Below are 19,870 nucleotides of genomic sequence, written 5' to 3' on the forward strand. Positions count from 1 at the left end.
GCTTACGCAGCATCAGCTGAGAAATGCCTCCACAGGAGCCTGTGGGAACTGAGGGACCCTCGGTTCCCAGGTCCAATCACCAGGGGAAAAAAATTAATCTTCTTAACAAAGAGAGGTTGTTTGCTCTTCTCGGCGATTCACCTCTCCGTTCAGTGTAAAAGAGACTGTAATGGTATTTGCTCTGTCAAGGGCAACAGCACTTTAATCTTGGGAACAGGAAACTCTTTGGAATGTAAACGTGTTCAAGAGGAAGAAAATTAGACTGTTTCCTGTGTCTTAGAGCCTCCATTTCACAGACATAAAAAGAGAGGCACAAGAGAGGTTAAATATGTTGTTTACCACAACGTTTTGCATACACAGGAAGTGAGTTAATAGCATCAGAATTCCTCGTAGGTTGAGACGCTGAGATTTATTTTGGGCCTTTGAGTGGATATGGAGGTGTAACTGCTCTAGGGAAGGATCTGATGTTTTAGCACAGACTAAAATATCTTCCAACAGTTAAACAACAGAGTAAAATCACAGAGGAAGTTCCCAGTCTCCTGTCCCTAGAGAGTGGTCCTCACACTCTATGGCCTGTATCTGCATCACCTCCAGGGCTTGGTTCCCAGCCTCACAACAGTGGCTCTGAGGGTCATTCCAAACTCGGTCTCATCCAAGATTTCATTACAGCTCAGCTTCTCTCTCTGTGGAGTCCTGCTTCCTTCCCTCTCCTCACTGGTGTTAGGTTCAGAGCACTGCCCAATGAGCTTCTTGGGTGCGAATCCAGCTCAGCCTCTGCTTCCCAGGGAGCCTGGCATGCTATATTCTCAGAAGAACCTTTTTTTTTTTTTTTCAAATATGTTTTTATTGATTTTTAGAGAGAGAGGAAGGGGGGGGGTTTAGAGAGATAGAAACATCAATGAGAGAGAAACTTCATCCATGGGCTGCCTCCTGCACACCCCTGTTGGGGATCAAGCCCAAAGCAGGACCTGGCACACGACAAGCACCTGGTCATTCTCATATGAGACCATTTTACTGGAGAGGGTTTCTTATTAACACCCTCTACTGAAGTTCTAAAGCTTAGCTTCAGCTCAGTGCTGTTAGGTGACTGCAATTCTTGCACAGAAGGGAGGTGGGGGGTCCTAGTTCAGAAAGAGAGAATTAATTCAGCTATGCCTATTATTGGAGAAGAGCATGTCAATTATTGATGCTTTCGGAAGGGCATGTCAATTTTCTTAGAATACGATTGCTTTTTTTCGTTCTTTATGGGAGAGTTATTTTATTTTATTTTTTTTTAATATATTTTATTGATTTTTTTACAGAGAGAAAGAGAGAGGGATAGAGAGCTAGAAACGTCGATGAGAGAGAACCATCGACCAGCTGCCTCTTGTACACCCCCCACCGGGGATGTGCCCGCAACCAATATACATGCCCTTGACCGGAATCGAACCTGGGACCCTTCAGTCCGCAGACCGACGCTCCACCACTGAGCCAAACCGGCTTCGGCAGGGAGAGTTATTTTAGATGAAAGACTATGTCCCCCACCCTCACCCCATTATTCCTTTGGCAGGCTGATCTTAGCTGTGAGGCAGTACCTCCTAGGTGACCCATGGCCAGGACCTGCCACTCACAGGCACTGAACCCTTCCAGGTCCCCCAGCAGAATGAGATCTGAAGGACTGATAGGGAACAACCAGTGAGGCCCTTTGATCCAACCCTGAGAAAGAGCAATGGCAGCTAAATGCTAAAAATGCTAAAGGCATTAAGTGGAGTTTTTCCTCTCTGGAGTTCATAGTATGTGCTTTCCAAGGAGGTTACAGATAATACCATGAGGAAGGCACCCACCCAGGGCCAGCCAAGGTGGAGGACTCAGCAACCCCAAAATAAGCCAAGTGCATCCAAACAGAAGCTGAAAACTAAGTCAGCAGTGCACTTAATGGAGTGCTTAGTATGCTGAATAATTTAGCAGGCGAACTCTGCTGGGAGTCAATTGACAGTTAATGGAATATTTCCTGTAAATATTGTTTTCTCTTCCTGTCTCATCATCTCAGTTCAAAAATCTTTACTAACCTGGGGGTGACAGTAATGCATCAATTCCCTGAGTTACTACTCCTGCATCCTAAATACTCTTAGGGACCAGAGGAAGCCACACAGGCTTCTTGGGCATGTTAGCAGACCATTTAGTCTCATTCCTTCTCCTAATGCCTCAGAGGGACTCCACAGTGCTCCTAATTGTGCATCTAAGTGTACATAAAAGCGCCCCTAATTGCACATCAAATAAATAAGTAAATGCTGTCTGCTGAATGCAACAAGGACCAGCGCTGCCATTCCTCTGCAGTGGAAACAGCTCATTAAATATGGGCTGGTGAGTGGCTGCACCGTAAGTGATGCTTACAGATACTGAATGTCCCTTCTAGGAGGTTTTGTGGAGTCACATGTATTTTTTTTCTTCAATGTTAATATCCTCAGACACAGCCTGCAGGAGAGGCCTTTATTCTAACTCTCTTGGCACCCCGTTCAAAAAGCATTTCTGTCATAATTTATAATGGTTTCTGAGGATTCGATGGCTGGTCTGTTGGAAAAGTGCCAACTACAAGGACATGACAAGAAGCAGCTCAGTTTGGAACTGGTGGGGAGTTGAGTCTTAAATGTGGAAGAGGTTAACCTCCCAAAACCTTTGGTCTTGGTGGTGCTAAGAAGGGTAAGATCAGCCTAAAGATGAGAGCTTTCAAAGTTTTTTAGGGCTCTGACCTAAGGAATGCAGGTCCACTTTACTTATCTCTGCCCCATGTGACCCCGGTTCTGTAAGAATTAATAAACAATGCTCTTCAACACACATCACAAACTTTTCATTCAAATGCTCTTAAGGAAGAAAAAGGGAAAAGTCCTGCTTGCACAGGCATCACTGCCTAAAAGCGATGGGCACCAATTCAAGGCACGTCACTGTGGCCACTCTGCACACCTGGCATTTCCCTTCCCTCCCCTTCCTTTCCCTTGCCTTGCCTTCCCTCCCCTTCCCTTCCATTTTTCTTTCTTTCTGGCTTGGGTCTCTTTTGCTTGGCTGTAAATGCAAACACTTCTAGTGACACTTTCATTATTCCCTGAAGCCAAGAATACTGTAACATGTGAAATAAAGGACACCCTTATTACCCAGCATTCCAATTCTACACACATGCACATGTTGAAATGGAAATTGGCAGCTAGGAGAAAATAGGGTAAAATCATCTACGCAGCTGTGAGATGTTTCTGTTCGACCACTGTGACCTTCCTTCTACCTCTCACCACTGCTCACCCAAGCATTTGGACATGTAGATCCTGCCATTCCCGAATTCTAATACCACACTCAACAACTGTGCATAAAAACCAGCAAACCATAGCTATGGGAAAGAACAGAGGTGAGCTGAGATAAGCTAAAGGAAGTTCCAAAGTCTTATAGCATTTCAGTAAGCACAGGAGCATAGAGACAGGATAATGAAGAGAAAAAGGATTTAGTGACAGATGGGACGATATTGAATAGCTTGTAAGAAATTCTGCAACCTGTCCTCAAATACTGTTTGAGGTTCTGCCTGAACTTTTTATTTTATTTTTTTATTTATTTTTTATTTTTTAATATATTTTATTGATTTTTTACAGAGAGGAAGAGAGAGGGATAGAGAGTTAGAAATATCGATGAGAGAGAAACATCGACCTCTAGCACACCCCCTATTGGGGATGTGCCCGCAACCAAAGTATATGCCCTTGAGCAGAATCGAACCTGGGACCTTTCAGTCCATAGGCCGACACTCTATCCATTGAGCCAAAATGGTTTAGGCAGTGCCTAAACTTTTTAAAGAACTCCTACTTGCAAGCAAGGGCTAGTATTCTGAAGCAAGTAAATATATTATAATTTCCTTAAAGTCCTATTTACTGATTAGCTTTTGCAGGGCTATTCTTCTGCATATGTACTTCTAAACTTCTGAAGTTGACCTTGAAGGACCAAATGTACACAGAAGCCAAGTCACCTTATTTGGGTGTTCCTCCTTGTCTGGCTGCTCCCGAAGTGTGCCCCGATGGCAGAGAGGCTATTTTTATTCTAACAAACATCAGCAGCTTGCATGCTGGCTCTACTTCTGCAAGGTTGGGTACCCATTTGTTTAGAAGGCCCGGGTAGCATATAGGTTGTGTGATTGAGAGGGGATGAAAATGTTCTCTCCATTCCACCTGTGAGACACTCTATATTTGACTCCACCTCTCCCATAGCTACCATGGGCTTCAAAATGAGGATTAAGCAGTTTAGGGTAGCATCTGTGGCCAGAATGGCAAACTATATCCCAATCAGAGAACCTGGAACCAGCTACTGCCCTGCCCATTTCTTGGCAGCCATTAGCCACCCATTCTTAAAATTTGTTTTTGGTGGGCCATCTGGAACCACTTGAGTGAACTCGCACAGGAAGCTGCTCAGCTGCCTGGCGTGCTAACGGCTTCCTGATGCTACTAGAGCTGTGCATGCCAGGGGCACCAGAGGTGCCTCAAGTTCCTCAGGGGACGGGGAGCAGGCCCACCTCTGCCACGTCTCTCTTTGAATTGCTGGCTCTTGGTTGTGGCACCATGTGACAACCCCAGGAAATGGGTCAAAGTGTAAGGCAGGACCTCAGCCGCAGAAGGACCTCCAGGTGCACAGAGCTGGGGGCCACTCCAGGATTCTTGAGCATTTTGCTGGGGGCCTGGCCTGAGGAAGAGGAGTGGCACCGCCTGGAGGGCCATCCTTCACAGAGGCTGGCTGGAGCGTCCCAGCTCTCCTATGCCGCACACCCTGCGGAGCCCGGCTGACCCTCTGGAGGTTGAGTCTGGAAAGGAAGCACAGACGCTGGGTGGTGGTGCTCCACGCCAGCTCCCCATCAGAGAGACTTTCTGAACATTCAGTGGCCGGGTCAGAGAGGGGGCAAGTGGGACTGGGGGAGACGGAGGCATCTATACATTCAAAAGGTTTCACGTGATTTCTGATTTTCAGCCGAGGTTAAACATCACTGGCCTGAAGCACTGAAGGTAGCCCTTGGGCACCTTATATGCGAATCTGCATAGATAGTCGTTACCACCACAGGCCTCTCTTTATAGTTACAGGTCTGGAGCCAGGGCATGCACACTGCTTCAGGGACCCACAGGTGCCTTACATGGCCTTGTTGTGATGGTGAAGATGCTGATGTAAGAAGAACAAGCACCGGCATGGTTCTTCTTGCAGCTGTGACTTCTTAACTTGGCTCTGATTTAGTGTCTAGTTTGGTATTGAAGTCTCATCTCAGGTCTCAGCAGAGGCAGGTATGCCTTGGGCTAATGAAACCTAGACGTTTCTTCCTCTTACGGGCTTTCAAAGGCCTGCTCTTAATTTCACAGTCAGATTGTACATTCATTCTTTTTTTTTCATTCTTTTAATCTTTTTATTTTGTTTATTTATTATTTTGTTAATATATATTTTATTGATTTTTTTTGCCCCCCTCCCTCCCATACATACCTTACCTCCCCACAAATGAGAGTAAATGCTCTTACTCAATGGCTGATTATTCATACCTCTGACTTCCTACTTCTTATCTTGAAAACTATTTTAGAGTGTTAAGAGCCATTTAATTTATCAGTTATAATTTATTGAGGCCTTGGAATGTGTCATACCCTGCTTTTTACACACATCACGTGTTATCTTGTTACATCTTCAGTCTTCATTAGTACCTCAATTAGAGAAACAAAGCAAACTTAAACATATTAATAACTTAAACTGAAAACATGGGTAGTTGTTAACATGTCTTTCAAAATGCTGAGAGAGAGAGAGAGAGTATTCTACTGCTGGATTTTCATGAACTCGGCTATGGAACTGAAGTGTCCACATTGGCCTTGACCTTCAACCAATGTGGGCAATGAAGAGCTGGATAAAGTGTAACCAGCATTTTAGTAAAGGATCTGTGAGCATTTATTCTTGGTTCTTGCAAACAGAAAAACCACCATGCAGGTTGAAAAGAGAGGACTGTCAGTATGAAAAGAAGGAGGAGGTGAAGAGAAAAGTTGAGGAGAAAAAGCACAGGCACTTACATGGGAAAGGGGCAGAGGGGAGCAGGAAGAAAGAGACAGTGTGACCAAGGAAAAGAGAGAGAAAATAAGAACATAGGGTCCAATTCCTGTTTGTTTGTTTTTCTTTGTTTTTTTAAATATATTTTATTGATTTTTTTTTTTACAGAGAGGAAGGGAGAGGGATAGAGAGCTAGAAACATTGATGAGAGAGAGTCATGGATCAGCTGCCTCCTGCACACTCCCTACTGAGGATGTGCCCGCAACCAATGTACATGCCCTTGACCGGAATCAAACCTGGACCTTTCAGTCCTCAGGCCGACGCTCTATCCACTGAGCCATACTGGTTTGACTCCAATTCCTGTTTTACGGATCCAAGTGCAAACTAGAGAGTTTTGAGAGATAGCTACAAAATAATATGCTCTGAATAACCAGGTGCTTACTGAATTGTTCCTAAGACAGAATTCCTTCCCATCATTTGCTCAGGATCTTTTCTTAGAACTTAACTGACGTTTGATGAATTGAGTGAAAATCCTCCCCAACACAGACCATTTCCCCCATGAATGATAAAGAGCTGGCTGAGAGTGGATGTAACAGGATAGGTGAGATATGCTCAGCTGTGCATTTCAATCCTGGGCGTGACTAACAAAGTCTGGAGAGCAATCTGGAATGACATAATGGATCAATATTGCTTTCTCTCTCCTACAGCAAGTGTGGTTTTGAGACTTTTAATATGTATTTCAGGATTTAAACTATACACCGGCCTCTTTCCATGATCTTCTGCCAGAGGATCTGAATGACAGCTCTTGCCTCAGAGATATTTTTCCCTTATAATTTTTCAATTTGTTCTGGTCTGAAAAATGTGTGTCAATGAAAACAGAGAAAACTCAAGCACTGTGCCCCCTTCAAACATTCTGTTCTGTGTTTACAATGACTTTGCAGATCCCTCTCTGCTTTCCTTTCTTTTTGGCAAATGACCTGATTTCCCCCAGATTTCTGTTCACTTGTGACACGCCATAAAATATGTACCGGATTTGCAGAATTGCCTCTCATGCCTCTTTATTTTTCATCTCTTTGGGACTCACAATCTTTTCTTTTAGCTCCCTTAACCACACACACACACACACACACACACACACACACACACACACACACACTGCTTTTGGAAAATGCAGATTAGTTTCAGGATTCAAGAATGACCTTGCCCCCCCTTTTCCAAAGGCAAAGCACCCCCAGAAATTAAGGAATAGGACAATCCCTCAGAGTGCTTTCACCCATTTCCTCAGGGAGAGCTGAGCCAGTCTCACCTTAAATAATTATAACTGCTTACTTTCATTATTGACAGGAAAACAAAAACAAAAACAAAAACAAAAAACAAAAACAACATTTACCCAGGGAGCTCAGGCTGCATTTCTGTGTGGCAATTTGCACACACTCACAGTAGCAAGGGTGTGGTGAGCCCAGAGGCCCTCAGGCTGCGGGCATAACATACTTTACTCACTTCTCCGCTGTTCCTGTCTGTCTCACAAGAGCGAGCACGTACCTTCCGTGGCTTCACTTTGTCGTGGTAGTCATACTGGAAGATTCCTTTGTAGCTCAGTCCCAGCCACCACGGGATCCCCTGTTTGTCCTGGGACACCAACAGAATATGTGTAAGTATGGGCCAGAGAAGATAACACAAACAGGAGACCTCCTGGTTCATCTCAAGACAAGGAAGAGTAATCTCCTTGAAGTGAACGGAGCCCATCTCTCCACACTTTACCTTAGCAAATGTGCCCAGTCATCAAATGATGCTCAGGGATAGAACAGGTGTCCTAGAAAGTGCTCTGGCTGGAGACCCAGCTCAGTTCCTAGCCAGCAGCATAGCCATGGTTCTTCCCCCTTTATGAGTAAGTAGCAGATGCCTTATTCTTTGTTCTCCTGAGATGTTATGCTTTCAGTCCTGGGCACCACAAGGGAAAGTCCGAGATGCTGAGCATTCTAATAAAACAGCCTTCTGAGCAGAGAAAGTGTCATCAGCTCAGAGCTAGAAAGGACCATGGGGACAGGGATAACCACTCCTCAAGAAATAATTTATTAAAATTTTAGAGCAGTTTTAGGGTGACAGTAAAATTGAAAGGAAGGTACAGAGATTTCTAGTCCACCTCTTGCCGCCACACATGCACAGTCTCCCCCACTATCAACATCCCTCCAGAGTGCTGCATTTCTTACATGACACTCCACGTCACCCCAAGTCCACTACATTAGGGTTCTAAGTGCTGTACATTCCATGGGTTTGGACAAATGCATACCAACATGTATCCACCATTATAATATCACAGAGTATTTCAGTGTCCTAAAAATCATCTGTGCTCCACTGTTCGTCACTCCTCCACTCCCTCCCAGCTCCTGACAACCAGTTTTGCCTTTCCTAGAATGTCATAGAGTTGGAATCATACAGTGGCTTTTAAAAAAAAATGTTTTTATTGATTTTTAGAGAGAAGAAGGGAGAGGGATAGAGAGATAAGAGCGTTGATGAGAGAGAAACATCATCAACCGGCTGCCTCCTGGACAGCCCCCACTGGGGATGGACCTCACAACTGGGCATGTGCCCTAACGGGAATCACTCTGACAACCTCTTGTTTCCTGTGTTGATGCTCAACTGCTGAACCACACTGGCCAGGCCATACAGTAGCTTTTTACATGAGGTTCTTTCACTTAGTAACTTGTGTTTAAGACTCCTCTAACTTTAAAGACAAATAAACTAAAGCGAAGGGTCAGTCCTGCTCTACTAGTCCACTCCCCTACCCCCAGGAGGGGAAGGGTGGAGTGAGCAGGTGCTCTCCATGCAGCCCCGCTCAGCCTAAGAGAACAGCAGTGTGCCTGCAGGGTTGTGTGACTCATGCTGTTGGGCAAAGCAGCAAAACTGGAGCCTAGACATTCTGAGGACTGAATTAGAAACACCAATTCCCTCTGTTTATTCCTTTAACAGAGGCCTCTTGGCACCAGACTGTAAGCTGTAATTGTATATTCAAGTAGGATGACTGAGCTGTTAATTCAAGCTCCCAAATGCTGGAAGCTGACAGGGGGCCTATCAAGCTGCCTTTCGCCATGTTGATGAGTCACCTAATACACCCCTTTGTAAATGTCTTGAAACTCAAAATTGGCTCCATGGTTCTCAAATACCAAATATTTGTGACGCGAATACAAGGTGAGCACAAAGATAAAGGGCAAAATAAATATATTTTGAATTTTTTGAAACGTTGCAGGGCAATGCTAGGTTGACTAGGGAAGTGTTGTCATCACACCATGGAATATGGCATCTGCAAAATCACAAGGCCAGCAAACAGGGAGTCTTGCTACAGTGGTTTAGGCTTGTTGGATTCCTGTGTTCGTTTTCCAAGAAAGCAGGAGAGCATTTGCTTACGCCTAGAGATTCCAAAATCCAAACCCACAGGTGCATTTGGCACTGTGAAAGTCACATGGCCTCCTTCTGGTTTTTAACACTGCAAAGGAGCGAGCACATTTCTGAAGTTTTATTGGAAGGCAGAAATCATAGCTGTTAGAGGCCACCTTTTGGTCACACTCTAGGGCTGACGAAGAAATGGAACATGGATGGGTGTAAGCAAGTAAAAGACTAGGTGAAGCCTTATCTCAAAGACTTCCAATCTACCAGTTTCAATCCATCTTCATTAACAGTACGTCTCTATAGTCTTTCAATATCTAGAAGATTTTTGTGGGGGTAGTTAGAGAAACAAATGTCTTAATCTCTATTTTAATTATAAGTGATGGAGATGAGATCAAACCAAGAACAAAAAGAGAATGTGGTCCAGGAATTCCTGAGTTCCTGGTTCCCATTCTTAAAAGCAGCCCCCTGGCTACCTATCCCCAAAGACTATTTCCACTACAGAGAACGTCAGTATTTCTGTGAAATGCCTCCTGTATGTCAGGAACTATTGCTGGATCCTTATGTTTCCTTTATGGTAACAAAGTGGAAATGGGCTCAGCCAGCACAGTGGATTTTGAGTCACTTTTTATATAAAACCCAATTGACTGCCACTGACTTCAATGGCCACATTCCAGGGCCTTACATGAGGTAATCTCCCCATAGAGAATTCACCTTTCTTTTGGGATTAGAGACAGCTCAAAATGTTACACCACTTTCCTCATGACACGCTACAGTTTAGGCTTGAGAAGGGCAGGGATGGTTGTGATGGTTCTATGAGTTCTGTGAATGAGATGAAGAGGGATTAAGAGCTTACATTGGGCTCTGGCTGGGGAACTGAGTTGGTTGAAGCATTGCCCTATACACCAGAAGGTCACAGGTTCAAATCCTGGTGGAAGCACAACCTAGATTGTGGGTTCAATCCCCAGTTGGAAGGGTGTGGGAGGCAATTGGTCAATGTTTCTCTCCCCTCCTCCCACCCCTTTCTTCTTCCTAGAAATCCATGGAAGCACACCCTCAGGTGAGAATTAAAAAAAAAAAAAAAAAAAAAAAAAAAGGAGCTTCCATTGGTAGGAAGAAATATGGTAGGACATCAGGAAGAACTTAACCCTTGCAGGCTTTAAGAGACCCTGAGCTGGGCTACTGGGTGGGATTAGAGTCCCTGCATATGTCTCAGAACTGGGCTCCACAAAGAGTGTTCCAACATCTGTTCCCATGATGAAAATGTACACATCCAACTACTCAATTCAGCTTTCAATAAACACTCAGTAAATCTATGTGCCAGGCACTACACTGGGTTCCAAGACAATATAACCAAATACAACACAGTGTTTGCCATCCAATGCCTGCAGTTTACTGGACGATATAGGTAATTAAACGCATATCAAAGACATGCAAAGTGTGCAAGCTGCACAGGTGACACAAAGATGAGTAAAACATGGTAAATGTTCTACTCTACATAAATTAAAAATACAGTAAGGCAGAAACAATAAAAAAGAAACTGGTAGAAGAGCAAGAGAATCTCAGGTTGCCTGGTGAAAGTATCTTGAATTCAGAAGTGTTTTCTGCTCTTTTTTCTCATCATAGAACACATGGGTAGCCCATTATCTATTATTTCAAAGAAGAGGTCCCAATATGGGATATTATGAATAAAGTTAAAGAGAATTTACAATGGGGTCCAACTTTCGATCACAGTATTATCCTTCATTCCATTTGTCAGCCAACAACCCCAGTCCACCTCTCAAGTTGTCTGTATGGCGTTTGACCACCAAGAAAAACACTTTGATTCTGCTTAATGTTTCTGTTCTCTGCAGTTCCATGTATTTAGATGGAATCTTCCTACTTAGAGGCTCTGAGGCCTTGATTTTTCAGGGTCCTTCTGAGAATGAAAGGAGGTAGGGACCTGTCATACCCACTTTTCAAAAACCAAGCTGAGTGTTGGAGAGTAACTGAAACCAGTCCTATTACCCTGGGGAAAAGTTGCTCTAATCCTTCTGAAGATGCAATATTCCTGACTAAGTCCTCCCCAACCCCCATGACCCCCCAAAATCTTCAAGAAATATTTTAAAATGAGAATTAAAAAAAAAAAAAGTTAGGACAGGCTTAACAACCATCAGCAAATGAATTCACTTACCTTCACTGCATAATAGTGAACCCCATAGGTTGGGAGAGACTCCACGATACTCATGTAGCTGGGAAGACAAAACACACACACAGGGTGGTTATTTGGCAGAACTGCTATCATGTACGTGTGTGTGTGTGTGTGTGTGTGTGTGTATGTGTGTGTGTGTGTGTGAGAGAGAGAGAGAGAGAGAGAGAGAGAGAGAGAGAGAGAGAGAGAGAAAAGTTCTTGGAGTGATTATTTACTTGGAAATTAACTTGAATTACCCCCCCACCCCCACCCCCTGGCCCCGGAGATATGGATTTCTGAGAAGAACTGAACACCCTGACATACACAATCTCAGGAGCACTGGGGAGCACTTACTTCACAATTGCTTGACCTCTGGTCTGGCCATTCAGTTTCTTGTAGTGCTCAATCACTCGGTCCTCACTGAAAGTATAAGAAAAGGGTTCTGTTACCACACTCACTGAGTCAATAGCTGAGCACCTGCCTAATGGAGATGCTTCTTCTCGGCCTAAGAAGCTCCTGAGAAGCTCCAAGGAGCCAACAGCTCCTGGAAAAAGGATTTGTCCTAAAGTGGCATTTCCAAACTGATTTAAAAAGTCCATTTCCTCCTCAGAGGATTCTCACTGTCTTTATCTTGGACTTATCGTCACAGAATTAAGATAAGAGCTCAGAATTTGGGGTCAGTTCCTTGCAAGTTCCTTCTCTCTGATTCCATAAGAGAAGAGCAAGAAGTGGAGAACAAGCATCTCAGTTGGAAAGGGCAGGAGACAGGGGACAGGGGACTGGAAGAGGATTGACTGGCTGGACATCAGAGTAGATCCACTGGCTGAACTCCCTGAGGCCTCCTCACTTCCGAATTCTGTCTACCCAGGGCCTCTCAGGGGAGGGCAGAACACCAGAACCTCACCAGAACATCCACACCTACCCCCCCTGCATCAGATGTCAAAGTGGAGGGGGGAAGTTTTGGAATTAGGGCCTAGTTAACACAAAGCATGAGGCCGTGATGAAAGGCTCAGAAGGAACTTCCTTTTTGTCTTCTGAACTCTTAATTTCCAAACAAGAAGAGATCAGCTCTTGTCTTGGGTGGTAATGGCTAGCCAAACATTTTTTTGACAGAGCAGAGGGCTGGAGGGGCCTCTCTGATAAGTGTCTCTGGGCCCAGCCAGGTGGGAGCTTTGGCTGCTCCCACTGTCGCCTTTAGAAGCACAGAGTTAACCTTGGGAGTCTCAGGGGAAGCGCATTCCACCTGCTAAGGAGTCAGGTACAAAACCTTGGGCCTTGAAACCTTATGACAGACTAGAAATGGACCTTCAAGACCTCAGTGGTGGTTCTTTATTATCTACTATTAATGTTTCCAGAACTGATCTGAAGGCTTTTTCACCTCTTCTTTTCCAGCTAGACCATTTCAGGGGTAACATGTTCTATATGTTCCTTACCTTCTACTTGGGAGTAATTTATTTACCTTCCAGATACTGTTTTTAAAAATATATTTTATTGCCGAGGCCAGTTTGGCTCGGTGGATGGAGAGTCAGCCTGCGGACTGAAAGGTTCCAGGTTCGATTCCGGTCAGGGGCATGTGTCTTGGTTGCGGGCACATCCCCAGTGGGAGGTGTGCAGGAGGCAGCTGATCGATGTTTCTCTCTCATCGATGTTTTTGGCTCTCTGTCTCTCTCTCTTCCTCTCTGTGGAAAATCAATAAAATATATTTTAAAAAATAAAATAAAATATATTTTATTGATTTTTTTACAGAGAGGAAGGGAGAGGGTTAGAAACATTGAGAGAGAATCATTGATCAGCTGTCTCCTGCACATTCCCTTCTGGATATGTGTCCACAACCAAGGTATATGCCCTTGACTGGAATCAAACCTGGGACCCTTCAGTCCATAGGCCAACGCTCTATACACTGTGCCAAACCGGTTAGAGAATACTATTTCAATCTTTACAAAAACCTCTTTATTCTAGTGTTCTGAAATTTGGTGCATGTAAAGTGGTCTGACTCTTCACAAGAAAGCACCTTCAAATATACCAGGAACTGTGGGCAGGGTTGGCTCCTATGAGGGTCCTTCCTGTAGCTGGAGAGCTGTTTCTGTGGCGTCTGGGCACCTTCTGTCCTCAAAAATGAAGCCTATTTCTCCTCAGCGCCCACACACCATGGAGGTTCTGCATGGAGTGTGACAAAGCCCTCTCTTGACGGAATTCTCAAGAAGCATCCTCTTTGGGTAGATGCCAGCCTTAACAGATATGCAGAGGCGGGTCAGGATGTCCCAGGGTTGCCCTCTGGATTCCTCCCAACCTGCCCATTGAATCCACGCTGCGTTGGCACATTTCCTACCACATGATCTGGAATTTTGTGGGGTCCACTCCTAGATCCAGGGTCAAGCAAGTCCGTGTATATATGAGACTATTTCCCTCTTAGCTCTGAGAGAGAGGAGCCGACTGAGCTAGAGATAAAAATCCATATAGTGCTGCAGCTCCAAACATAATTGAGGCTCTGGGAAAACACCACTGAGCCAGAAACATTGTCAGGCAGCTGTTCTGATGCTCATGGACTGATGCCTGGCCATGGGTTCTCAACGTGCATGACAGCTGCAGGGCCCTCCCCTGTCACCTGGCCTCCTGTCTCTGACCATCTGTGAGGCCACAGTATCGCCCCTCCCCCTCCTCAGCTTCCCCATTCCTTTTGCCCCAGTTGAAACACTGTGGTCCCCATGTGCCATACAGCTGACCAGGAACACATCCTGCCTCGGGCCCTGCTCTGGCCCCTCCTCCGGAAGTTAGAGATGACCCAAGGGCTTTGCAGTGTCCCAACTACCACAGACTGATGCTAGGGATTCAAGGGAATAATTATCAGAGACCCTTCAGCCAGAGTAAATAGAACAGCAAGACACTATTTGGAGGACAAGGCAGTTCATATGGAAAAAAGACAAGGAACTGGAGCTGGCTGTGCCCTGGCCCTGGTTAAAGCACCTCTGCAGACGAGGGACCCAGGAGACACATAGGTGATGCAAAGGCAGATCAGGTGATAGAGACATGGTTCCCTGTCTTGGAGGAGCCATAGGCCTGTCATTGTCAGTGCCTCTGAAGCAAAGGAAGATGTCTCCGTCCTGTGTTGGTGGGCAAGCATTCACAAACTAGGCACTCGAGAGAATCCGGGTCAGGGACCTGATCCTGACTGGTTCTGTGACCCTCAGCATATAATCCCAACTTTATACCCCAGATGCCTCCCTGGAAGGGGAATCCTATGGAGTGATAAGTCTGAGTTAACGGCATGGGGAAAACTAGCAGAAAGATTACTGCACTGCTACTTATGATATGATACACCTCTCACTACTTTCTAAATTGCATTACGTAACATTTTACTTTCTCCTTCAAGTACAGTCACATTAAGCTGGTATGGTTCATCCCATTTCCCAGGTGGGGAATTGAGGCAGCAGAGGAGTAACTGGAACTCCTCTCGATTCAGGGACTTGGCCGAGGCTCTAGACCCGCAGCTCGGCTCCCTGAGCGGCGATGCTTCCCCTCATGGGGGGGATGGGGCTCCCTATGGCTTATTTTGGCCCAAGCTTGTCCATGGCATCTGTGAAGGCCAGAGAGAGCAGGTGGGCCCCAAAGAACAGCAAATGTATATCCTTCATTTCATAATGATCAGGCAATTCTAAACTATGGACAACGTGATTGAGACTGTGATGTGAGGTGGGATTGAAGGCCCTCTCCAGCTGCAAAGGGTCACCGTTAAGCCTGCAGGTGAGGAATGACCCTGAGGCAGAGTGGGAAAATGACTAACACACTTGGGAGGCTGGCTCTGTCTCCAGTCTACATTTACTACAAGAATGAACAGCATTTATCCCTTTCCTGGTGTCTCTGCTTTTCAAAAATTGAAATAGGTAGGCTGGAATGTTAAAGCCAACCACAACCAGCCAATGATAATAGGGTGAATCCCTTTTGTTTGTTGTTATTTTTAAGCAATTCATCATCCAGATGGCCCATGCTACTGGCTTATTTATTTATCACCCGAACTGTGAAGCCTGAGAGCATGTCCCTCCCACTGCCCTGCATCCTCTGGTGCACTGAGATGGTGACTGGGTGCCTGTGGGTCTAAACAGGGACAGGAGAAGGAGGAGTGTTCTCGAAAGACAGTTATAGATGTGAATGGAGAGGAAGATGTCCTTCTGACCAAAGAGAACCTGTGAACAAGAAGGAAGGAAAAGAAGGAGTCTGTGTGTCAGAAATATTGACAGAGACAAAGGGGGTTGGGGAGAGAACTGTGCTGGAGGGAGAGAGGAGTTCATAACTCTGAAATGAGCACAGGGTGTAAAACATGTTTGGAAACGAATGAGGAGCTATCTGAGGGACAGATTAGGCTACAAACAACTCTGATTCCCAAACAACCCACCAACATTACCGTCCCTGCCAGCAGTTCCCGCTCACATTGTTAAACCCTTGTGTCTCTAGCTCCTTCACCTCTGGTTTCCTGAAAAGAAACCGCTTGCGGGAGAGAGCAGATAAGGCCCAGGGGCCTACGGAATCGGAGAGAAGGCAATAGTGTTCCAGGAACACAGGAATAGGGATGCCCATCAGCTGGGGTCCACAGGTGCAGATGGCCAGGCTGGAAGTTCAGAAGCTGACACATGCAACAGATTCCGTCTTTGAAATGACATAAAGCCACTAGTTATCTGTCTATGTTACCGGAGGAAGAAAGGCAGCAAAAGCATTCAGAGGAATGAAATCAGGGTGCCAGCCCACGCAGCCCTCAGCTCCAGCCCAGCTGCCCGTCCCGGGGCCTCTGGGGGAGAATGACCTGTCCTGGCATTTACTCCTGCTGTGCCCTGTGTGTCAGGAGGACATCTTCCTCTCCAGCCACCCGGGGTCTTTCAAGAACACCCTGACCAGGCCCAGGAATCCCTTCCAACCCTCCCCCCGACTCCCTCCGCGGCACTGGAAAAGCACCCAGACAAGATGAGCTGTGAGAAATCCTTAAACTTTACAAGCACATCACAGAAGTGTGTATAAGAGCCACGTTATAGTTTATCAGGATCGACTTGTTCTGGGATCTTAACTTTTGTTTTATAAAAGCAGTTCCGATGCTTTTTGGTAAGGAGTCAGAAGGAGGATTGGGAAGCCGCACTGTGCTTCTCTAGGGTCAGGGTCGGTGGGGCCCAGCAGAATTCAAACCAGGACCCAGAAATGCAAACCCCGCTCTACTGTGACCCAACCCCCAATCTGGGCACCTTTCAGAGACCCGCCTCACTCAGAATCAGTAACTTCCGGCCTGACAGATGAACTAGGGCTTAATGCTTCATGGCAGCTAACACAGGAGACACGAAACATTGTGGGGAAATGAAAGAATCAACCTCACTCTTCTGTGAAGAAAGAACCCTGCAGCCCTCCCCATCTCAAGCCCCCACACATCCTGCCATCAAAGACGGGATTCCACAAGGAAACCCGAGCAGCACTTGAAAGGATCTCCAAGGAGGGGAAGCTTTCAACGTGAAACTTTAGATTTTCTTTTTTAAAAATGAAAGAAAATGGGGAAAGGAGAGATGTCACACAGACTGTGTCATTTAAATAAATGCAGAAACTGGTTTCATGGGGACCCCAGCCACTTATTATACAATTGGGGCCCGGGGTGATCCTGCGTGGCCGGGAGGGGGCTCTGGTCGGAAGCCCCACACACCCCAAGCAGGGCTGGTTCCTGGAGAAGACGCCTGGGCACTGGGAGAGGGCAGCTTACCAGTAGGCCAGGGAAGGGTGCTCCTTCAGGGCTTGGGTGGGAAGCGCTGGCAGCTTCTTCAAGTCGCTCCTCACCACTTCATTGCTGCAAGACAGGGCGGAGACAGAGGGAATGCCGAGGAACTCACTCACCCTCCAGTGACCACCACACCAGGCCTCTCGGTGAGACCCCGCATCGGTTCCATTTTAATGAAAAGTGATGGGAGGAAGGGGTGCTCGCCTTTTATTTATTTCCTTATTTCCTTACTAACTTACTAGCAAGGAAGAGGCACACTAAGAGCCCAGAGCTCACAGATGGCTGTGGTTCCTTCTCAAACCCTGCACCCAGACCGAGGCCCTGAGTAGCTGGAATCTGGGAGAAGGGTCACCAGTGTGCCTGTGGGGCACTGCCATGGGCTCCTGAGGCTCCAAGGAGGGGCCACCTGGTGGCTTTTTCCAGGAGAGTTACTCCTGCACTAACACACGTACTGTTTTCTTTGCTAGGATTGACCACACGTTGGAACCTGTTTCCTGGAAGATGACAAATAACTTAGAAATGGAAATTACTCTGGAAGTGTGAAGTAGACTATCTGGTATGAGGAGGAGGTCAGGCACCAGGAACTCTTCCCCGCAGACTCCTGTGTTCTCAGGTACGGAAGATGCATTAACCGCTCCTCCTGTAACCAGCGCACTTCAAATGCTCGGCTCCCCTCTGGACAGATTTCCGGGTGTTTGCACCCATTCTCTACCTCCAGAGGCAATTAGTGGCACCCACTTGGGGAGGTCCTGTTTCCCTATACTGGTCCACCAAGGCCACTCAGAGCTCACCCTGTGGAGCCCTGCCTTGGACCACAGTCTAGCAGATTCCATGCTGCTCACCCCAAACAAGGCAAACACTGCCCACAGGGACCTTGGGCAGTGACATCTAACAAGCGGTGAGCTAGCAGCTCAATAAGGGAATACAAAGGAAAGAAGGAAGGAAGGAAGGAAGGAAGGAAGGAAGGAAGGAAGGAAGGAAGGAAGGAAGGAAGGAAGGAAGGAAGGCTACAGTCATAGATGGGAGCTCCTGAGGCATATGGACAACACCCCACCCCCCCATTCCCCCACCCCCAGTGCTTATATGGCTAACTGGAGAACGTGCCCTCCTGAGTCCCCACCCAGCTGCGAATGTTGCCCGCTGCAATGGAACAGCAGCTGCCCTTCTGATACCAAGTGGCACTGGGCAAAACCATTCCAATGCTTTCAGTTCATGTATGTGGTGACAAAGAAACACATGTATGGTAGGTGGTGACATTATAGCTGATCCCAGAAAGGGCATTTTTCAGGTGGACTAAGAAACAGTGGTAGTGGGTGTTAGCAAATTCTGGCTTTGAACCAGCACCCAGAAGGAAAAGCTGAACTTGTTATTGAGTTAATAAATCCAAGTACTGGCACTGTTATCATCTAAGTGGGAAGGGGAGAATTTGTCAATTAATAACCAACAAGCTGGAGGCATTTTTGGAGCCCCTGCTATGTGGAAGGTATGCTAAGGGTACAAAGAAACAAACAAACAAAACAAAAACCCCAATGAGCCAAAGTCCTCAGTTAAAAGGGGCTCACAATTGAGTGTGGGAGGCCAGAGGTAGGAATGGAAAGGTAAATGACAATATGAGCACTGTTTGATCATGTAGATTCAAACAAAATTTAAAAGTTCAGAAGAAAGAAGGAGCCCCCATGGACTCTGGTGTAGGAACAGGCTTTGGAGCAGGGTCTGCAAGGAGGAAAGGGGAGGACTGTCACGGATCTCCTCAATGGAATACAGCAGAGCATGGAGGCCATGTAATCTGAACCGAAGAGATCAATCAGAGTGGATAGTTTATAAGAGGGAATGAAGCTAAATAAAAGAAAGAGTAGGCACATGTTTTTTAGGCCCTGCACTGCCAGGATGATAGAATTCAAACTGACCCAGCAGTCAGTCAGTCACTGGAGGTTTTAAACAGGTAAGCTCCGGGATCAGGAAAATTCAACTCCGAAGAGGGTTTGGAATCCTTACTCATACACTGTTAAGGCATAGTTAGAGCAAATATTCAGTTCACCAAACACTCGGATTTCTGTGTGTGTTTTTTTCTCCCCTATTTTGCTCCTCTGAGAAAAGGGAGTAGAGTCACTGATTCGTGAGTGCCTAGATGGCGCCTTCAGTGTCCATCAAAAGGCACTCTTTAGGGATGAACGTTTACTGGGTGAAGCTGTGAGAAAGGCAATGAAGCTGTAGCTTGAGCTTGGCTTTACTCACACTCATCACGTCTACAGTTTATTTGGGGAAGGAAGGAGTTGAAGGAAGAAGGGATTGTCTTACCACCAAACACTAGTTTGTTGGCAAACAAATTTCCCTGATGACAGGCCCAGGTTTGACTTCCTCACTGGAGCCTGCAGTGGGCTCTCAGGCTTTCCCCCAGGGCGAGGTTACACAGACAAATACAACAAGAAATCACTAAGGCATGAAGCCCGTCCAAGCCCATTACATTCTGGAAGGGATCCATGGCTCTTAAGCCTTCCCTGAGGACGTCGATGTAGAAATGTTCTATTTGCCTTTCTGCTGTCTGTAAACATTTGGAGTAA

General features: G+C 46.1%; 1 protein-coding gene across 4 annotated transcripts in view; it reads right to left on the reverse strand.

Moving 5' to 3' along the window:
* The window catches only part of FRMD4A (FERM domain containing 4A), a 328,386-nt gene that overhangs the window by 87,583 nt on the left and 220,933 nt on the right, over positions 1-19,870 (reverse strand). For all 4 annotated transcript variants that reach the window (XM_084868155.1, XM_084868156.1, XM_084868158.1 and 1 more), the window contains exons 8-11: positions 17,295-17,378; positions 11,921-11,986; positions 11,570-11,627; positions 7,555-7,641 (exon numbers count right to left, since the gene is read on the reverse strand). In XM_084868155.1, the coding sequence (XP_084724281.1) occupies positions 7,555-7,641; positions 11,570-11,627; positions 11,921-11,986; positions 17,295-17,378 (295 nt within the window). The remainder of the gene's footprint in view (positions 1-7,554; positions 7,642-11,569; positions 11,628-11,920; positions 11,987-17,294; positions 17,379-19,870) is intronic.

The sequence above is a fragment of the Pipistrellus hanaki genome (assembly GCF_964339955.1).
Source record: "Pipistrellus hanaki genome assembly, chromosome: 1".
Taxonomy (NCBI): Eukaryota; Metazoa; Chordata; class Mammalia; order Chiroptera; family Vespertilionidae; genus Pipistrellus; species Pipistrellus hanaki.